Source organism: Pituophis catenifer, unplaced genomic scaffold, assembly GCF_029215685.1.
Source record: "Pituophis catenifer annectens isolate HBS135680 unplaced genomic scaffold, rPitCat1.0.hap2 SCAF_5, whole genome shotgun sequence".
NCBI lineage: Eukaryota > Metazoa > Chordata > Lepidosauria > Squamata > Colubridae > Pituophis > Pituophis catenifer.
The window spans coordinates 24,788,800-24,811,462 of record NW_027256885.1 but is presented as its reverse complement, the minus strand read 5'-3'; the positions used below and the strand labels follow the sequence as shown (position 1 = coordinate 24,811,462).

The 22,663-nt window shown below is 40.2% G+C and overlaps 1 protein-coding gene across 3 annotated transcripts in view; it reads left to right on the top strand.

Moving 5' to 3' along the window:
* Positions 1-22,663, top strand: part of DNAJB6 (DnaJ heat shock protein family (Hsp40) member B6) — a 51,407-nt gene that overhangs the window by 17,162 nt on the left and 11,582 nt on the right. For 2 of the 3 annotated variants that reach the window (XM_070944354.1, XM_070944355.1), the window contains exons 4-5: positions 11,187-11,243; positions 11,951-12,061. In XM_070944354.1, coding sequence (XP_070800455.1) covers positions 11,187-11,243; positions 11,951-12,061 — 168 coding nt within the window. The remainder of the gene's footprint in view (positions 1-11,186; positions 11,244-11,950; positions 12,062-22,663) is intronic. The other variant, XM_070944356.1, reaches the window with a different exon arrangement.

The window sequence follows — 22,663 nt, the reverse complement described above, 5'->3', positions numbered from 1 at the left end:
AGAGAGCAGACGGGCGTAGGTAGAGCTCCCCAAGGAGCCCCAGGAACAATTCTGGGGCTCGAAGGGTGAGAGCTACCTGGAAGCCCGACAGAGCTCCGGATCCGGGACGTTTCTGCTTCAAGCAGAAGAAGACGCCGCGACCACCCCTGCAAACAACACTTGAATAAACATCATTCGGAAGCAGGCTAAGCAAAGTCAGGAGAGATGAGATCTGCAAGTACTGAACTTTAACTCCAAATGTATATTACTTCCTTCTGATTTATTAAGGAGAGAAAGTGAAACCAAGATGGCGATTGTGCTTTAATGGGGCGTGAAAGCGAAAGTTAAAAAGGAAAGTTTCTTTTAGTGTTGGCAGCCCCTGTCTAAAATTAGAGATTTGTGTTTTTTTTTTAAAAAAAGAGATTACAGCAGTGATCATTAAAAAAAAAAAAGACTGATATTATTTAAAGACTGATTTCTGGATTTGGTGGATTTACAGTTCTGGCAGTTGACTGAATTTAAATTGGAAACTAAAAATGGCTTCAAAACAAATTAAGGCTATTGTCCTCAAAAGTGCTGGGACTTCACCAGCTCAAACGTCCAGATTGCAATCTCTCTCTGTTCCAACGGAACCAACAATATTAACATTTGAAATGTTTCAGGAAGCCCTCAAAACACAAGCCTCTGTTACAGAAACAAAAATTGCTTCAATGTTTCAGGAGCAAACTTGAGAAGTTGCTGAAGAAATTGCACAGGTCAAAGAGACTATTCAAAAACGAAACCAAGAAATTAGAGAAGACATTATTATGGCAGTACAAGGATTGGCAGGACATATTGAAGCAATAGATGAAAAAGTGGAAGAAATTAAGCAATCTAATGAGAACTTGGAAAATAAAATGGGGGAGGTCCAGGACAAGATGGAAAGAGCAGAGGCGGATGTGATAATGATACAATATAGAGACATGGAATTTGCTCTGAGAATAAGAGGCCTCAAGGAAAATAAGCAAGAGAATTTGAGAGAGATCTTTTCAGAAGCATTTGCACAGATAATGGAAGATCAAAAAGCAAATTTTGAATGGCAAATTGACAAAATTTATTGTGTCAATTCATGGGTGGCCAGACAGAAACATCTACCAAGAGACATTGTAGTTTATTTTACAACAAGGAGATTACGCAATGAAATCCTACAAGTCACTTTTAAAAACAAACTTCAAGTGCAGGGGCAGGAGGTTTTAACACTGAAAGAAATTCCCCCAAAAATGTTGAGAGCCAGAAAGGATTATGCCTTTCTGGTGGAAGAATTGAGATACCATCAGATACAGTATAGATGGGAAGTTCCAGCTGGTTTGGTGGTGAATTATTCAGGAGAAAGATACCGTCTCAATTCAGTGTGGAAGGCAAGAGATTTTTATACCAATGTATTAAAGGCTGGATGCCCTCAGTCCCAGGAAGCTAGAAGGAAGACGGAAATGGATGGGGCAAGAAAGGGGGAGAAAGAAGAATTGTTGGTACAGGCCCAAAAGGGTGATTTGATTATTCAAGAAGAATTAATACAATTTTCGACTACTGTTCAAGCTTTGGCGATAGAAGAGCCTAAGGATCAAAGACAGATTCGAGCGGCAGCCAAGCGTCAAGAAGAATTAAGAGTGCAGCAACTTCAAATGATTCAAGATACTACAAAAACAGAAGCAGTGGGAGGAGCAAAGCCAAAAAGTAAAATGCATGGAGATTTCTAGCAGATGCTCCCAAGTGCTTCAAAGGGCCAAGAATGGCAACTAGATTTTTGACCTGGAATGTTAATGGCCTAAATTCACCACAAAAGAGGAGAAAAATATTTCATTATTTGAAACAGTTTAAAAATGATGTAATTTGTTTACAAGAGACTCATATTAGAAGTAAAGATCAAAAATATTTAATAAATGCAAGGTTAGGTATACATTATGCTACATCTGCTCCTGAGAAGAAGAATGGTATAGTTATATACCTAAAAAAAGACTTAATTGCTAAATTAATTGAAGCAGATGATCAAGGAAGATTTTTAGCAATTGAACTGTTAATAAAAGGAGAAAAAATACTTTTAATTGGCGTCTACGCACCGAACCAACAACAGGAAAGATTTTATAAGCTTTTACATTCCAAGTTATTACAATGGGATTATAAATCATGTATTTTATTGGGCGACTGGAATGGAGTTTTGGACACTAAAAAAGATAAGGGGCTCTTGCAGAACATTTCAATGCGTGCCAGATTGCCAAAATCGTTTTTTGAATTGATGGAGGACATGGAACTGAGAGATATCTGGCGAGAGAGAAACCCCGAAGAAAAAGACTTTACCTTTTTTTCTGATAGACATCAATCTTTCTCAGGAATTGATTTTATATTAATTACAAATGATTTCTTTTCCAGAGTGAAGAAGACGAAGATTTGTCCAAGAGTTTTAACCGATCATAGTCCAGTCTGAAAAGAATTCTAGTATGGAAGGGGATCTAAGAGGTCTTGGAGGTTAAATGAAAATTTGTTTAGATATGAGGAAAATGTAAAAGAATGTAAAAAATTTATGAAAGAATTTTTTATTATAAATATGCATAAGGGTACATCTATGGAAATGGTATGGGATGCAAGTAAAGCATATATGAGAGGCATTTTGATATATTTGAATAATAAACATAGACGTAAACAGGAAAAAAAAAGGAAGGACTTAGAAGAGGAAATCAGGAAAAAAGAACAAGCTTTGATATTGAATCCAGCAGATAAGAAAATAAAAGAGGCAATTAATTTATTGCACGGGCAATTTAATATGCTAATGGCAGATCAGGTCGCAACTAATTTGCAATATGCTAAACATAATACTTTTTGTAATGCTAATAAACCAGGGAGGTGGTTAGCATATTTGTTAAGGAAAAAGCAAAAGTCATGGACCGTAGAGAAAATAGAATATAAATGTAAAGAGGTTTATCAGCAAAATATGATTAAAAAAGCATTTTTAGAATTTTATACGAGGTTGTATGCTGGTGATAAAATTCAAGGTACAGATATAGATAGATACCTACAGAAAGAGTATATTCCTACAATTACAAAAGAGAAAAGGGAGGGTTTAAATCAACCAATAACTACTGAGGAGATTATGTCTGCAATTAAGCAGTTGAAAGTGGGTAAAGCTCCTGGGACAGATGGCTTGACAGCTGCTTATTATAAACATTTGCAGTTAGAAATGGTGGGACCACTTAAAGAATTATTTACTAATATACAATCAGGAGGAGATGTACCCCCATCTTGGAGGACAGCTTATATTTCTCTGATTCCAAAGGAGGAGCAAGACCATACCCAGCCAAAAAATTATAGGCCCATATCACTCTTAAATACAGGTTACAAGATTTTTGCTAAAATATTAGCAAATAGGTTAATGACAGTCATGCAACAAATGATTCATAATGATCAAACTGGTTTTATAAATGGTAGACAAATGAAGAGTAATGTAAGGCAAGTTGTTAACCCATTGGAGTATTTGGGGAAGAACAACCAAATCTCTGCGGTGCTGATATTTCTTGATGCAGAGAAAGCATTTGATAGATTGAATTGGCAATTTTTATTGAAAACAATAGAAAAGATGCAGTTTGGGGAACATTTCACAAAATCTATTAAGGCAATATATCAGAAACAAACAGCGCAAATAATAATTAATGGTAGTTTAACAGACACTTTTAATATAGAAAAAGGAACAAGACAAGGATGTCCTTTGTCTCCATTATTGTTTATTCTGACTTTGGAATTTTTGTTAAGTAAGATACGTGGGTCGGACAAAATAAGTGGAATTAAGATTAGGCAGTATGACTATAGATTACGAGCATTCGCAGATGACTTGGTTGTTACTTTAACCCAACCATTACAGTCGGTTGTAGGTCTAATGGATATAATTAATATGGACAAGTATCTGGATTTAAAATAAATGCAGGGAAAACGAAGATAATAACTAAAAATATGACTATAAAGCAAAAAGAAGAACTAGAAAGACTAACAGGATTTGAAATTGTAAAAAAGGTTAAGTATTTAGGGGTTTATATTATGACATCAAATGCGAAATTATTTAAGTATAATTATGATCCATTGTGGCGAAAAATACAAAGAGAGATGGAAAACTGGAAAAAATTACAATTATCCTTGCTAGGAAGAATAGCAGCAGTAAAAATGAATGTTTTGCCTAAATGTTTGTTTCTTTTTCAAATGATACCAATACTTAAAAAAGATGAGAATTTGAAGATATGGCAGAAGGGTATTAATAATTTTGTTTGGGCAGGGAAGAGACCGAGAATAAAACAAAAAATAATGCAGGATACACGTGAAAGAGGAGATCTCAAAATGCCTAACTTAAGACTTTATTATGAGGCAGCTGTTCTATCAGCAATGAGTGATTGGATGAATTTAACAGAAGAAAGAATATTGAATATCGAGGGATATGATTTGGTTTATGGGTGGCATGCTTATTTATTATATGATAAAGTGGACAAGACTTTTAAAAGTCATATATTAAGGAATGCTCTATTGCGAGTCTGGAAAAAGTACAAGTATAAACTAAACGAGAAGTTACCATTGTGGGCAATACCCAGACACGCGATAGAGAATATAAGTGTAGAGCAAAGGCAGGATGTGATTACATATAAAGAGCTTCTTAACAAGGAAAGAGGTATACTACAATTAAAATCTCTGAATCAACTAAGAGAAGAAAGGACAATTTGAACATGGTTTCAATATGTACAGTTGCAAGCTAGATGGAGAGAAGATCAGAAAATTGGCTTTCTGCAAAATGAGGAGAATTTGGTAAAACAGATTCGAGATCAAAGTCAAATGCATATAAAAAGGTTGTATAATGCGTTGCTAGAAATAGATTCAGAAACGGAGTTAGTTAAGGACTGTATCATAAAGTGGGATCAAAATATTGAAGAACAATAATGATGGAAACATGGGGAAAAATATGGGTTAGAAATGTGAAGTTCACGCAAGCCCAAAACTTAAGAGAGAATTTTTACAAAATGTTTTATAGATGGCATCTGGATCCTAAAAAGCTAGCCTGTATGTATCCAAGTGTGCAACCTAAGTGTTGGAGATGTGAATGTGATGATGCTACGTATTATCATATATGGTGGACATGTAAAAAAATTAAGGCATTTTGGATAAAAATATGGTGGATTATTCAAAATATTCTCAAAAAGAAGATAAAATTTACTCCACAGTTTTTTCTGTTAGGCATAATTACAGATTGTACTGTTTTAGAGACTAAGTTGATTTTAAATTTAATAACAGCAACCAGACTCTTGGTGGCACAGTACTGGAAGAAGGAAGATTTGCCTACTATCGAAGAATGGACACTAAAAGTAGCGAATTTAGCAGAGATGGCCAAAATTTCAGCGTATTGTTGTAATGATTGTTAAAACTTTTTAAATAAAAAAAAGGAACAACTAATAAAGCAGGGTCGACTTGAGAGTAAAGTCACACCTTGGAGTTGATTGGCCCCTCCCATAGGAAACAAAAGAGGAGCGAACGGGGAGTCGGCTTTTGCAGGAAACAATTTGTTTGTTCCATGACTCTGAGAGACTCTGTTCCAAGTTTTGCCTTCTACTGCATTTGGAAACAAGTTACATGGCAGCTTGCCAAGCAAGATAAGGTGTGTTGATAAATATTCCTCTGAAAGACTGTTTGGACAGGCCTTGCTGACTGTGAATGAATGTAATTCACAGTCGTGTAAATAAAAGAGGTTTTGCCGGGACCAAGACTCTGCTTCCTGCTTTTTAAGGGAGCCAAGGTCAGAACAATGTTGATGTTATTATTGTTGTGGTCCGCCAGCAGCCTGCGGAGCTGGCAGCAGAGTTGGACAGTGAGGAGGCTGGGGAGGACCATGGGCCAGTCCTGGAGTCTGGGGAAGGCTCGGACTAGGGCTCTGCGTTGGAGGCAGAGAAAGGGCCATCTGGGAGGTACGTGCTGCCTCCGGAGTCTCCAGAGTCGGACCTCAGCGAGGCAGACAAACAGGAAGCAGCAGGTGAAGCTAAGCAGAATCGCATCAGATACCTGTACAATTAGCACACGGCCCCCCCAAGGCTGTGTGCTCTCCCCACTTCTCTCTGTATACCAATGACTGCATCTCTAACGATCCATCTGTTAAACTGCTGAAGTTCGCAGATGACACAACAGTGATCGGTCTCATTTGAGACAATGATGAATCCACATACAGACGGGAGGTTGAACAACTAGCCTCGTGGTGTGACCGGAACAATCTGGAACTGAACACACACAAAACTCTAGAAATGGTGGTAGACTTTAGGAGAAACCCTTCCATACTTCCACCTCTCACAATACTAGACAACACAGTATCAACAGTAGAGACCTTCAAATTTCTAGGTTCTACCATATCGCAAGATCTAAAATGGACAGCTAACATCAAAAACGTCATCAAAAAAGCACAACAAAGAATGTTCTTTCTGCGCCAACTCAGAAAGCTCAAATTGCCCAAGGAGGTGCTGATACAGTTCTACAGAGGAATTATTGAGTCTGTCATCTGCACCTCTATAACTGTCTGGTTTGGCTCTGCAATTCAACAAGATAGACAGAGACTTCAGAGGATAATTAGAACTGCAGAAAAAACAATTGCTACCAACCTGCCTTCCATTGAAGACCTGTATATTGCACGAGTCAAAAAGAGGGCTGTGAAAATATTTACAGACCCCTCACATCCTGGACATAAACTGTTTCAACTCCTACCCTCAAAATAGAGCACTCCACACCAGAACAACTAGACACAAGAACAGTTTTTTCCCGAACGCCATCACTCTGCTAAAGAAATAATTCCCTCAACACTGTGAAACTATTTACTAAGTCTGCACTACTATTAATCTTCTCATCGTTCCCACCATCCATCTCCTTCCACTTATGACTGTAATTTTGTTGCTTGTATACTTACGATTTATATTGATATTGTTTCCTGATTGCTTATTTGTACCCTATGACTATCATTAAACGTTGTACCTTATGATTCTTGATGAATGTATCTTTTATGTACACTGAGAGCATATGCACCAAGACAAATTCCTTGTGTGTCCAATCACACTTGGCCAATAAAAAATTCTATTCTATTCTATTCAGAGGAACAGGGGGAGCCTGTTCCTAGTGCGCGCATGCGCAGAGCTGCCAGAAGGCAAGAACAGCTAAAACAAAAGGGATGACTCAGGAGTAGGGCTGGGAGATGATTGGCCCCTCCCATTAGACTTAAAAGAGGAGCAAAGGCACGTGGGCCTTTGCAGGAAGCAACATTTGTTCATTCGATTCAGCTTAAAGCCTGAAGCTCTGTTTGATTCTGGACTCCGTGTGGCTTTGCCAATTAGATCTTTGACAGCATGTCAAGGGAGATAAAGGTGGGTGATTATCCCGAAGGACTTCTCCCGAAGGACTCTTTATAACTAATTGGGACTCATCTGTGAATGAACAGAATTCACAGCTGTTGCAATAAAAGAGATTTTTGGGACTACTCGTGTGTTTTAATGACTCAGAAAGCCTAGGTCAGAACAATTATACATCTTGGCACAAATGATCTATCCCAAAAAGATGCAGATTTCTGTGCAGAATGATTTCCAGAGCTTGGGGCAGGAACTTAGTAGGATAGGCTGTAGGCTTACTTTTTCAGAGGTTTTACCAGTATATAAGGAAAAAAAAGGAAAAGGCGAGCATATAGTTGAGTTCAATGTGTGGCTGAAGGAGTGGTGTAAAGGGGAAGGCTTTGGTTATATTAGTCACGATGTCTGCAGCTGGTCCAACGAAAAACTGTACAAAAGAGATGGTTTGCATCCATCAAAGAAAGGGACTGAGTTACTTGGCATTCAATTCACAGATTTTCTGGAGAAACATTTAAACTGAACAGCGGGGACAGAGAATTAATTGATACAGAATATTTCTGTTCCCAGCAATCCAAAATTAATAGAGTTATCAGTGCATGTAACAGATGTTTGTGCAGGTAAGAATATCAACCTTGCTGTCAAGCGAAATCAAGCTTTTAATAGTGAGTGCCATACCAAGTGCACTAATCAAACAGGAGGTAAGGAAGTAGGGGAACTCAGGCACCACACAGGTTACGTAGAAAGTAAACACAGGGTCAATCAAAAAGGACTCAAATGTCTATACACCAATGCACAGAGTATAAGCAATAAACAGGGTGAATTAAAAATTCAAGTAAATGAGGGCAGATATATTGTTGCCATTACGGAAACTTGGTGGGATGAAACCCACAAATGGATCATACAGCTAGAGGAATTTAAATTATTTAAAAGAAATAGACCAAATAAAAGAGGAGGTGGAGTTGCACTATATATAAGAAATAATTACATCTCTACAGAAATAGAGCACAACAATGATGAAAATTATTTTGAATGCATTTGGGTCAATATTAAAGGGGGGGGGGAATGATATTGCCATAGGTGTATACTATAGGCCACCCAACCAAACAGAGGAAATAGATGACCTTTTTGCTAGTCAGTTAGCTAAGGTATGTAGGAAGCACATCACAATAGTAATGGGGAACTTTAACTGCCCTGACATCAACTGGGAGACAAACTCTGCACCAAGTGGAAGATCAAACAGGTTTCTGACAAACCTAGCAGACAACTTTGTCTCCCAAAAAGTAGAGAAGGGAACTAGGGGATCAGCCATATTGGACTTAATTCTCACTAACAGAGATGAAATGATAGAAGGTGTTGAAGCTACAGGAACCTTGGGAGGGAGTGATTGTGAAATATTGAAATTCAACATTATGCAAGCACAAGCAACAGAACAAAGTCAAACTAGAGTCTTGGACTTTAAGAGAGCTAATTTCAATAAACTTAGAGCTTGAGAAGGATTCCATGGATGAGAATCCTCAAGGGGAAAACAACTCAAGAAGCTTGGGAAATTTTGAAAAGTGAGATTATAAAAGCCCAGTCTAGCACAATACCAATGATGAAGAAAAATAATAGCTCTCAAAAGAAACCAGCATGGCTGCATAAAGAACTCTCTGACAAATTGAAAGACAAAAAGGACAAGTATAAAAAGTGGAAAGAGGGGCACATAACTAAGGCAGAATATCAGCAAATAGCCTAAGCTTGCAGTGAGGAAAGCTAAGGCTCAAAATAAACTAAGACTTGTGACAAAAGTCAAAAATAACCAAAAAAAAGCTGCTTTCAACATGTTAGTCAAGGAAACGATTGGTCCACCAGTGGGAGAAAGTGGGAAGAAGATGACAAGCAACAGAGAGAAAGCAGAACTATTTAACTCATTTTTTGCATCAGTTTTTACACAAAAGGAAAAAACAGTCCAACCTATCAAAAACAGTACCATAAAAAACAGATTAGAAACACAAGAACACAAGGGAAGAAAATGGTAAGTGAACACCTGTCTACCCTAGATGAGTTCAAATCACCAGGACCAGATGGATTACACCCCAAGGTTCTGAAGGAACTGGCAGGTGTGATCTCAGAACCACTGAACTATTTCTTTCAAAGATCCTGGAGCACAGGGGAACTGCCAGAGGACTGGAAAAGAGCTGATGTAGTTCCCATCTTCAAAAAAGGAAAAAAAAAAAAAATAGATCCAGGAAACTACAGACCTATCAGCCTGACCTCAATAACTGGGAAGATTCTGGAAAAGATTATCAAGCAACGAATCAGTGAACACCTAGAGGCAAACCAAGTAATAACCAAAAGCCAACATGGGTTTGTCAAAAACAGATAATGGCAGACAAATCTTATTGCATTCTTTGACAAGGTGACAAAATTATTGGACCAGAGGAATGCTGTGGATATAATTTACTTGGATTTCAGCAAGGCATTTGACAAAGTAGACCACAATCTATTTATTTATTTATTATTCGAATTTCTATACCGCCCTTCTCCTTTCGGACTCAGGGCGGTGAACAGCCAAAATAAAAGCATTTATACATAAAGTACGATTAAAAATAGATTAAAAATAATTAAATTTGGCCCATAGTTTAAAATTTATCAATTTAAAATCCATATCAAAATTTAAAACCAACCATAAAATCATAAAATCAAGAGAGACCGGCTAACTGAAAGAGATGAGTTTTTAGGGCCCGACGAAAAGTCCGGAGGTCGGAGATCACTTGTATCTCTGGGGGTAGATTGTTCCAAAGGGTAGGTGCCACCACAGAGAAGGCTCTCCTCCTGGGGGTCGCCAGCCGGCATTGTCTAGCCGACGGCACCCTGAGGAGGCCCTCTCTGTGGGAGCGAACTGGCCGGTGGGAGGCTATTGGTGGCAGAAGGCGGTCCCGTAAGTACCCCGGCCCTAAGCCATGGAGCGCTTTAAAGGTGATCACCAACACCTTGAAGCACACCCGGAAGTCCACCGGAAGCCAATGCAGCTCGCGCAGGAGAGGAGTCACATGGGAGCGCCCCGTCACTCCCATAATCCCCTGCGTGGCCGCATTCTGCACCAGTTGGAGCCTCCGGGTGTACCCCAAGGGGAGCCCCATGTAGAGAGCGTTACAATAGTCCAGACGAGAGGTGACGAGTGCTTGAGTGACTGTGCGTAGGGAGTCCTGATCCAGAAAGGGGCGCAACTGGCGTATCAGGCGAACCTGATAAAAAGCCCCACTGGCCTACTACTTGATAAGATAAAAAAATGTGGGTTAGACACATTTTAGGCATGTTTTTGGTCCCAGGAGGCTGCAGGGAGGCCTACTAGGCCCAAAACAGGGTACGGGGGTGTGTGGCGCGCCCCCCTGGCCCATTTTTCCCCCAGGAGGCTGCAGGGAGGCCACTAGGCCCAAAATGGGGTGTGGGTGGGTTGCGCACGCATGCGCGGGGGGGTGGGGGGAGCATGCGCAGGGGGCAGGGGGTGTCGCGTGTGCATTGCATCATGGGTACCAGCATGTGCACATGCTGTTGCGCACGTTCGCGCTGTCGGCACACGACAACAAAAGTTAGCCATCACTGGTATAGGGTTTCTAAATATCGGGCTGACTGAAAAGAAGTACTCAAAGAAGAGGATGATTTGTCCTCTCTTTTTCCTCTCTATCCTTAACTTGGCCTTTTAAAAGTCAGGGAACTTTGCTGAACAGGGTTGCTATGCTTGGATGGAAATCCACTAAAACAGATCAAGTATCAAATGTGAGATCATCAAGATAAAATTTCTTGGATTTGTATATTTGCATTTTAACTGCTTCCTGTTCTTTGCAGCTAAAAAGCGGGCTCTCTATGACAAATATGGAAAAGAAGGATTAAATGGAGGCAGAGGTATATAAAGATTTACTACTGCTGTTCTTATTTTTTCAATGTAAATATTTTTGGAACTATTTATGGATTTGATTATTAGAAAGGGTAGAATATGGAAAGAAGAGAGCCATGATATAACTTTAGAGAAGATAAAATAAGAATGGATTTATAACTGCTGTGAAGAAGATTGGAAGCTGCTTCTTTACATCTTTTCATTTCTTTTTTCTTTATTTCTTATTATCACTTATCTCTACTTTTCTTTTTAAAATTTGTATTGTTTTACTCTGTAAAAATTCTTCAATAAAAATTAATTTAAAAAAAGTAAATGATTGTGGAGTGGAGCTATTAATGCATTTTAATAGGTGTGTACTGATTTGAGTAGGATATTGGAGATCTAAATCTAGATCCTGGCTTAGAAAAATCAATGAGGATTCTGATAAATGTGCCTCAAGTCTCATTGATTTCAGTAGTCTACTTCAACTATAACTAAATCTAATTCAAATCCTTCCTGAAGTTCCCATCATCTTTCTATTATCTCTAATCTAGCAAGGATTTTGAGAAAAGAAAATATGAGGATGACATGCTATCCTGAACTTGATAAAAAGACAAAAATCCAAGAAATACAGTACAATACTAATTAATTTGCCAAAATGATGGTGCTCTTGCTAAATTATATAATGAATTTTTTCATATTCTGAAAAATGGAATATTGAATATTCTCTTTGTAGGTGGATGTCATTTTGACAGTCCATTTGAATATGGTTTTACATTCCGTAATCCAGAGGATGTCTTCAGGGAGTTCTTTGGTGGAAGAGACCCATTCTCTTTTGATTTCTTTGGTGAGTATTTAACTTTTAAATTTTGGGGAGTCTGAATATGTAAAATATTGAAAATTTTACTTTTTTTTGTAGGAATCCTCATAACTGCTGTTTCTAATCCTCTGGTTTTTTTGTATGTTGGTGAAAAGCTACTCTTAATATGTTCAAAATCTGATTTGGTTTCTTTAATTCGATACTTTAGAGTGCTGAAGATTTGTGCAATAGTCTATATCTGTATAATCCTTTAAAATATTTCCAAATTTCTTTTTATGGTGTCCTTGGAAATGATTAGTTCATAGAATCATAGTGTTGGAAGGAACCTTGGATGTCTTCTAGTCCCAAAGCCCAGCCCAGCCCAGGAATCCTCATGCCATCCTGAATAAATGGTTGTCCAATTTTTCTTGAAAACTGCACCCCATACCTTCAGGAGGCAGGCTGTTCCATTGTTTAATAGCTCTCATTTTGTACAGTTGTATAGATATATTTTAAGATTTTGGATACAAGTTCTAATGGCTTCCAGCGTGGACAAATTTGGAATGAGTTTAACTTTTTGACTTTATTTGATATGAATAGCAAATCACATTCTGTTGTGGCCCATCAGAGGCCTGTGCAGATTGTAGCAGATTCTGACAACGAGGAGGCTGGTGTGGTGCTGCGCCAGCAGCCTGTGCAGCTGGAGCTCAAGTCGGACAGTGAGGAGGCTGTAGAAGATGTGGTGCCAGAGGCGGGGATTCAGCCAGGGCCTTCAGAACCTCCAGAAGCTCCCTTAAGTGAAGAGGACGAAGAGGAGGAGCCTCTTCTCAATGCACGGGCGTGCAGAGTTGCCAAAAGGCAGGAGTGGCTCCTCAGGAGGAGGTCTCCTCGAGAGTAAGGCTTGGGGCTAATTGGCCACTCCCTTAGCCTATTTAAGGAGGAACGCTGATTGCAGCAAGCTGTAGAGAACAACTTTAGTTCACTCTCCTTCGTGTCTGCTTCTGGGCTTTCTGCCAACTCTAGTAAGACTGTGATTACCTTATCTTAGAATTCTGGTAGGCTGTTAAGACAGTTCATTAACAGCCTTTGAATGATAAAGACTAAGTTATTTGAGTAAAATAAGCTTTGTATAGATTTTGTGTGTGCTGCATTCTTTGGGGTCCGTAGCTGGGGCAGAGCACATTCAATATTCTCCTTTATATGTTGATATGCTTACATGCATCGATTAACATAGTTATTTGCTTATTTGCTGTCTGGTTGACATCCTTTCTGGTAAGAATATGTTTTAAATTTCTTTTGAAGTTTTACCATAAAGAACAACCACAATATAAAAGAACCAGAATTGTACAGTTGCTTTTAATCAAGATGCAAAAAGTATTTTTCCTAAACCAAGCAGGCTGGTTTGAATGGATTTGGTTTTAGCAGGTCACAGATATGAATACTAAAGGGAAAAATGTTTCCAAAGCCTTGCAATTCACAGATAAAATCAGTCTTTTCTGATTGAGTTGCAATCATTTTGTTGGAGACAGATGTAGCCAGAACATCAGCTAATCATGGTCTGTGGATTTCTTATGCTGCTTGGAGGTTGGAGGATACTTAGTCTTTGTGAATTTTTTCTTTCCTGGCTAATAAAATTCACTAGATCTGGGTTGGTTATTAGACTTCAGGAAGAGTTAATGCTTAAATGAAGTGGAGAACGTGGAGCCATATCGGTGGGCACGCAAGCATTGCCCTAGTTCAGCTCATTTTTGGGCCCACTGGAAGTCAGGAAACAGGTTGTTTCCAGCCTCTGGACAGCCTCTGGGGGCGGTGGGGGGGTGGGGAAGGCCCATTTTTCGCTCTCCCCAGGCTCCAGAACCTTTCTAGGAGCCTGGGGAGGGCAAAAACGGCCTTCCCCAACTCCCCCAGGGCCGGAAACAGGGGGGGTGGGGAAGGCCATTTCCGTCCTCCCCAGGGTCCTAGAAAGGCTCTGGAGCCTGGGGAGGGCAAAAAAACAGGCCTACCGGGCCCACTGTGCCATCATGTGCCAAAAGCAGGGGGAGCGCGGGGCGCTCACGCGCTCATGTGCAGGACGCATTGAATTATGGGTGTGGGCACGCACGCACCTGACCCCCCCTGCATTCCTCCCCGCTTTTGGCATGCAACGGCAAAAAGGTTAGCCATCACTGCACTAGGGCTAGAGAGTGCAAATGCAGTCTTTTTCAATCATAGATATGATCAACTGTGGATTCTTTCTGGGTTGCATTGTTAGGTTTGTATAGCTTGACCTTTGCCCTTCTAGGCAGAAAAATGCTTACTTGGTTGTAAAAGAGAATTAGTATTTTAATCTCTGGAGTTGGCCCAGAGAGTTTTGGGCTAAGGGGACCCTAAAATACTGGTATGACATACAGTGCATTCAGAAAGTATTCAGACCCCCCTTCACTTTTGTCAATTTTGTTATGCTGTAGCCTGATTCTGCAGTTGTTGAAATTCATTTTTTTTCTCATTAATCTACACTCAGTACCCCATAATGACAAAGTGAAAACAGAATTTTAGAAATGTCTGTAAATTTATTAAAAAGAAAAAACTGAAGTATCACATTGGCATAAGTATTCAGACCCTTTGCAACAGCACTTGAAATTTAGCTCAGGTGCCTCCCATTTCTCTTGATCATTGCTGACATGTTTCTATACCTTGGAGTGTACCTGTGGTAAGTTAAATTGATTGGACATGATTTGGAAAGGCACCCACCTCTCTATAGAAGGCCTCACAGCTGACAATGTGGGACAACCATCACTGCAGCCTTCCACCAATCTGGGCTTTATGGCAGAGTGGCTAGACTCTGGAGCTGCATGTGGCTCTTTCACCCCTCTGCTGCGGCTCCCTGTTACTCAAAATACGCGTCACAACCACCAATGTGCAACACCTGCCAGCATGCGATTTATTGAGCTTTTCAACTCCTGGTAGGCCAACCATGGATAAAGCCAAGAAAAGAAAACTTTCAGAAGAAAACAGAACGTTTAATTCAACTACATATGCTAGTTTTGTGGCCGCTCAAGAAATAGTCAGGCACGGGAAGGGTTTTTGTGGCTCCTGGGGTTTTCTTTTCTGTGGGAAATGGGTCCAAATGGCTCTTTGAGTGTTTAAGGTTGCAGACCCCTGGGCTAGACAGAAGCCTCTTCTCAGTGCAAAACACATGAAAGCCTGCTTGGAGTTTGTAAAAAAACACCTGAAGGACTTTCAGACTGTGAGGAACAAGATTCTCTGGTCTGATGAAACGAAGATTGAACTGTTTGGCCTCAATTCTAAATGTTATGTCTGGAGGAAACCAGGCACCGCTCATCACCTAACCAATATCATCCCAACAGTGAAGCATGGTGGGACTTTCAGCAGCAGGGACTGGGAGACTGGTCAGGGTTGAAGGAAAGCTGAATGGAGCAAAGTACAGGAATATCTTCAATGAAAACCTGTTCCACATTACTCAGGATCTGAGATTGGGCCGAAGGTTCACTTTCCAACATGACAGCGATCCTAAGCACACAGCAAAGACAACACAGGAGTGGCTTAGGGACACCTCTGTGAATGTCTTAAGAGTGGCCCAGCCTGAACCCTGACTTGAACTCTATTGAACATCTCGGGAGGGACCTGAAAATGGGTGTCCACTGACCGTCGCCATTCAACCTGACTGAGCTTGAGAGGAATTGTAAGGAAAAATGGCAGAAAATTCCCCAATCCAGGTGTGAAAAGCTTTGTCGTGTCATACCTAAAAAGACTCGAGGCTGTAATTGCTGCCAAAGGTGCTTCAACAAAGTACTGAATGAAAGTTCTGAATACTCATGCCAGTGTGATATTTCATTTTTTTCTTTTTAATACATTTATAGTCATTTGTAAATGTCTCTGAGCTAAATTTCAAGAGAGTTTGTTGTTATGCGGTACTGAGTGTAGATTAATGAGAAGAAAATAAATTTCAACAACTGTAGAATCTGGCTGCAGCATAACAAAATTGACAAAAGTGAAGGCGGTCTAAATACTTTCTGAATGCACTGTATAACTACATTTCATTTTTACTTAATAATTCCAGATAGGCTGTAGAATTTATGAAGAACTCTAGTAATTGTTCGGGAGTGGACAAGGATATAGAAGTTAAAATCAACAAGATTAGGTTCTGTAGATAGAGGCCATCAGGCTTGGGTAGATTTGTGTGATCTGTTCTTTAAGGCAGTGGTCCCCAACCCCCGGTCCGCGGACCGGTGCCGGGCCGTGGAGTACCTGGCACCGGGCCGCGCAGCGGCCGGGGGACATGAACGCTGCAGCACAAAGGCTCCTGGGCCGTGCGCAATGGGCCGTGCGCAAAAGCTCCTGGGCCGTGCCCCCACCCCTGCGCGCGCTCAGCGGGCCGCGGCGATAAAAAGGTTGGGGACCACTGCTTTAAGGGATTCATTCCCTATGAAGTCTCTGTGATTTTGAAATAGCCTGAACCAAAGACTAACAGAAAGTTCACTTGATTTTGATAGTAATGCCTATTACTACAAACTAAGGATGCTGTATTAGCTGCAAAAGAGGCAACTGCAGCAGGCTAAATTTGAAGAAAATTCAAAAATTTCAGATACTTTAAAATGTAGCAACCTGTTTGTTTCTGGAGGCCAGATATTCAGGGAAAATAGGAGGAGGAAGAAGTATTAGGGATGTTTGCTACCATGAGTTTTTTTTATATAAAAATAAAGGCAGGATATTAATAAATGAGTAAAATAAAAAAATAAAAGTGCTTTTGTATAAAATGTTCTGGTTGCCGGATATTTTTCTGAGTTCAAGTTGTAACTTTCAGGCTTAAAAACTGATTTCATTCCAGGTAACATGAATAATTTGCCCAATGTTTAGAACAAAGAATAGAGACCCTGTAGTCCTCCAGATGCTGCTCAACCAGCATTAGTTTGGTGCTTGAATGTACATTTTAGTATTTTAAATAATGGACTCTCAACTTACAGTTTGAGAGGTACATTTGCTCATCTAGGACCTCTTCAAAAATTTCACTGGTATTTTTTAAATTAAGAAATATATAGGAACTAATAATTTTATCAAGTTAAAATAATTTTTTCAAGCCCTACATACTGGGAAACTGGTAAGATCTCATATTAAGAATTACCTAGTGGCGATAAAAGCAGCAAAATGTACCCATTTCGCTGCTCTTATTGTGTCATCAGATAATCGCCCGGCCGCCCTGTTTAGGGTGACCCGCTCCTTGCTCCACCAGGAAGTACGAGAGGACCCCTTGGAGGGAAGAGCCGAGGATTTTGTTCAGTATCTGTATGACAAAATCACTCAGATTCGGGAAGATCTGGACTCCGACTGGGTAGATCCAGCGGGGATGATGGAGCCAGGTCCTGAGAATGTTATCTGGGATGAGTTTGATCCTGTGACCCCTGAGGATGTGGACAGGATTCTGGGTAGACTGAACGCGACCACATGTTTGTTGGACCCGTGCACCTCCTGGTTAGTGCTGGCTTCCCGGGAGGTGACGCGAGGCTGGCTCCAGGGGATTATAAATGCTTCATTGGGCGAGGGTGTCTTTCCCGCCGCCTTGAAAGAGGCGGTGGTGAGACCTCTCCTCAAGCCTTCCCTGGACCCGGCAGTATTGGCTAATTATCCTCCAGTCTCCAACCTTCGCTTTGTGGCGAAGGTTGTTGAGAGTGTGGTTGCGTGACAGCTCCCCCAGTACCTGGATGAAATGACGTATCTAGATCCGTTCCAGTCGGGCTTCAGGCCTGGGTACAGCACGGAAACGGCATTGGTCACGTTGGTGGATGATCTCTGGAGGGCTCGGGACAGGGGGTGCTCCTCTGTCCTGGTCCTGTTAGATCTCTCAGCGGCTTTTGATACCATCGACCATGGTATCATGCTGCACCGGTTGGAAGAGTTGGGGGTGGGAGGCACCGTACTACGATGGTTCTCCTCCTTTCTCTCTGACCGGTCGCAGTCTGTGTTGACGGGGGGGCAGAGGTCGACCCCGAGGCCCCTTATATGTGTGGTGCCACAAGGGTCGGTCCTCTCGCCCCTTTTGTTCAACATTTATGTAAAGCCGCTGGGCGAGATCATCCGTGGTTTCGGGGTGAAGTACCACCAGTACGCTGATGACACCCAGCTGTACATCTCCACCCCAGACCACCCCAACGATGCCCTTGAAGTGATGTCCCGGTGCCTGGAGGCCGTACGGATTTGAATGGGGAGAAACAGGCTCAGGCTCAACCCATCCAAGACCGAGTGGCTGTGGTTTCCGACGTCCTGCGAATCATTGGCCCCCACGGAAAGGGCTCGCAACTTGGGTGTCCTCCTGGATTCACGGCTGTCTTTAGAAGAGCACTTGACGGCCGTGACCGGGAGGATTTTTCATCAGGTTCGCCTGATCCGCCAGTTGCGTCCCTTTCTAGATCGGGACTCCTTACGCACGGTCACTCATGCCCTCGACACCTCCCGTCTGGACTATTGTAACGCTCTCTACATGGGGCTCCCCTTGAGCACTCGGAGGCTCCAACTGGTGCAGAGTGCGGCCGTGCGGGTGGTGACGGGAGCGACGTGGCGCTCCCATGTAACACCTCTCCTGCGCGAGCTGCACTGGCTCCCGGTGGTCTTCCAAGTGCGCTTCAAGGTTTTGGTTATCACCTTTAGAGCGCTCCATGGCTTAGGACCTGGTTATTTACGGGACCGCCTGCTACCACCAATAGCCTCCCACCGACCAGTACGCTCCCATAGAGAGGGGCTCCTCCGGGTGCCGTCGGTCAAACAATGTCGGCAGGCGGCCCCCAGGGGGAGAGCCTTCTCTGTGTGGGCACCTACTATCTGGAACGAGCTCCCCCCGGAGATACGGAGGATCCCGGGTCTGCGTACCTTCCGTCGCGCGCTCAAGACTTTCTTATTTCATCAAGCTGGCCTGACCTAAATCTTTCCCTTTTTAAATGGAAATTTTAAATTTGGTTTTAAATTATTGGGGTTTTAAATTTGTTCAGCCAAATTATTTAATTCATTTTATTTTATTTTAAATTTTGTATTTATATGTTTTATTCTATGGCTGTTCACCACCCTGAGTCCTTCGGGAGTAGGGCGGTATATAAATTCAATAAAAAAAACAAAACTGATGAACGAATTTCTTGGGTCGAACAAGAGTGTGCATCTCTGTTAATTTTTATTACAACTTTTGGCCTTGGATGAAACATACTGCTTGAATTTTTGTTCTATTTTGGGACTGCTTAGGAAGGTGATTTTTTTTCTTGAATCCTAAATATGACAAATGTATTACATTCTTTTTCCTCTTTCCAATGATATGGATCTACAGTATTTTTGGAGAAACTGCTCCCCTTTGATTTGTTTCCTGTATACATTAGGAATAAACATGGAAATGAATATGTAGTTTTCACTTAATTGGTAACTATTAATAATGAAAAGCTTATCTACTTGTCCCATTTATTCAATAATCGATATCCTGGTATTAGAAAACAAGTATTGAGGGTATCTGAAAAGTGAAGGGTATTTTTTGATAATCTGAATTTAATCAGGTAAATGGTATTACATTTTGAGTATGAAAATAAAACATGTTACTCTTTTGTTAAGAACATTTTACGACCTTTCTTGTCACAGTTGTTAAGTGAATGACTGCAGTTGTTAATTTAGTAACGGTTGTTAAGTGAATCTGGCTTCCTCATTGACTTTGCTTGTCAGGAGGTTAGAAAAGATGATCACATGACCCTGGGACACTGCAACTGTCCTAAATATAAGTCAGTTGCCACGCATCTGAATTTTGATCATGTAACTGTGGGGCTGCTGAATGGTCATAAGTGGGAAACAGTTATAAGTCACTTTTTTCAGTGCTGTTGTAACGTCAAACAGTCACTAAATGAAATGTTGTAAGTCGAGGACTACCTGTATTCAGTGTAAACCTTTTATATGAAAGGTCAGACACAAAGACTCGTGGCACTTTAGAAGCATCTTCATGCCTGAATATAGTTGATTGAAACTGTAATGCAACTGAAGAGAAATGTATGTTTCCTTTTAAGTGTTGATGGAAAAAATTAAAGGCAGGACAAATGTTATATAAATTAAATCTGATCCTATACTTGAAGAAGTATTTAAACTCTTAAATTTCCCTAGGAGCATTTTAGACACTATAAAGTCATATTCACAGTAAGGACAAAACTTGAATTGAAAAAATAAACACCAGGTAACTTGGAAAAAAACTGGTTTTATATAGATCCATAATAGTGAGCAGTAATGTAATACAGTTCATGGGTACACAAGTCACCTTCATAACTTGCTCATGAATCAATGTAATAAATTAGGCAGCTATACTAGTGGCATTACCTGATAATGTGCTGAACTTTAGCATATGAAGAGTGTTACTACAGGGGGTAGTATTTTCTGTAAGAGATTCTTGGGCCATTGGTGATGTTGGAAATATACCAAAATTGTGATAGTCATTAAAGAAAGCTAGGTCTACTAATACTGGTTCTCATAGTTAGGGTATTAATAAGTGGACTCATTCACTTTATCTTTTAATGGTTGAAGGCTTCCCTTTTATTTAATTTTTTAGTTAAGTTGCTGGTCCTTGGTAAGGGTAGCAGAAGAGCATCTTAAGAAACATGTACATGCAAATAGGAAAGTGAAATGAACATGTACTGTTTTCCTTCATGTAGAAGACGGGTTTCATGAAAATGAAAATCAGTCGAATATAATGTTTGGAATGACTGACATGGAGCCAAGAGATCCAGTTGAAAGTATTTGCTAGATTAAAAGGGAATGGGAGTAGAATTCCTTCATAGAAGAGTATAAATATAAATCCATGTACTTTCCTTTGAAGCATTGAACATTAAAACTTTGCCTGCCAACAGGGTGGATTTGATTTAAATCAAACTGATTTAAATCACGATTTAAATCACGATTTAAATCACTAGTCAGTAAGGCTTGATTTAAATCATAGTTTTCTACATAAAGTCTAATTCTTGCTGGTATAACTTTAATATGCAAGTAGATGAAGATTTTTAGAATAACAACTTTTCATATTAGTTTTTTTATCCCCAGTTTAATAGGTTAATCATTCATATTTGGACAACTTTTCTGTTGTACTTAGGAAGGAGAAAAATAATCATTACCTTAATAATAACAATTTAAATAGATTTATTCAACTGAAACAATAACATTACAGCATATGTTATTTGCTTAAACAAACATCCATGTTTGTTAACTAATTTGGCTAAACAATATATATATATTTTAGGAAACTTAGACTGTCAGCCCAGCCTACACATGAAAAACTTAAATACTGTCCTCTGTAGCTCACTCGTCATCTTCATCTTCTTCTTTGTTCATAATCTGGAAAAGAAAAACAAGCTTTCCTGCTTTATCGGGTCCCAAACAATTTCTCAATTTAGAATGAATGAGTCCAAAGGAAGAGAATATTCTTTCAATGCCTGCAGAAGCTACTGCTGTTAAAAGTGAAATCATTACTTGAACAGTCTCTAAATCCAAGTGCTTAAGTGACTTCCACCAGTTCACTGGTGTGACTTTAAAATATCTTCAGCAAACATATATTTCTTGAATGGTTCCCCCTTAGCTTTGAAGTTTATTATAGTTGACATTACAGATGGATGATTGTTGGATACCCATGTCATAGCTAACTCCTCTTCCTCAGCACTTAAGTTTTGACCCTGATACTGGATATTGACAATATTTGCCAAAAAATGAGCTGGAGACAGTACTTGTCCCATTCGTTTTTTTAATGCTTGTAATTTAATTCTGTCCATGTGTAGTTCTGTTTTTAAGTGTTCACTCAGTTCCTTCCAAATTTCAACAGCATCAGCAATAAAACAGCTATTTTTCTGTATTTTGTTTAAAGCTTCAGAGATGGGTTTCAGGATGCTCAGCATATGTTCAACATTTCTCTTAAGCCCAATGTTGAGGTTTTTGGCCGTGACAGTGCCATCTATTTTATCTCGATTTTCTTCACAAACTGTCATCAGAATAGGCCAGTTCTTGATATACTGCTCAAAACAGTCCACCACAGAGTTCCATCTAACATCTTGCGGGAGCGTTAGCTTGGTTCCACCCATCCTTTTCAGAGCTGCTGCAGCAAAATGATTGTTATGGAAGTATTTAGCAATTTCAACAACATTAGTCTTTATTTCTGGAACACTTAAGTCTTTGGCTAAGAGGTGCAGCAAATGAGCACTGCAACCATATGTTATTAGCTTTGTATTCCCTTCCTGCTCTTCTAAATTTCTTCTCATCTTGGATACATTTGCAGCATTGTCTGTGACCAAACTGCGTACTAGACATTTGAATTTTTGTTCACGTTATTATAGCTTTTACTGCCACTTCTTGTAAGTATTCTGCTGTGTGTGCATTTCCTGACGTATCAATTGTTTGTGCAAGGACGACTTTCCCTTCTTCTGTTGTTATACAAGCACATACAATAGGATCATTGTGGACATTACTCCACCCATCAATACTTAGGTTAACAATTCTACCCTCCAGAGCTGTTGCACATTGCTCCATTTCTCTGTCATACACTTTATCCAGCAGTTTCCCTGCAACATCTGCTCTGCTGGGTGGACTGTATCCTGGTCTCAGTGACTGAACCATATTAATGAAATGTGGGTTCTCAGTCAGACGGAAAGAAGAGTTCGT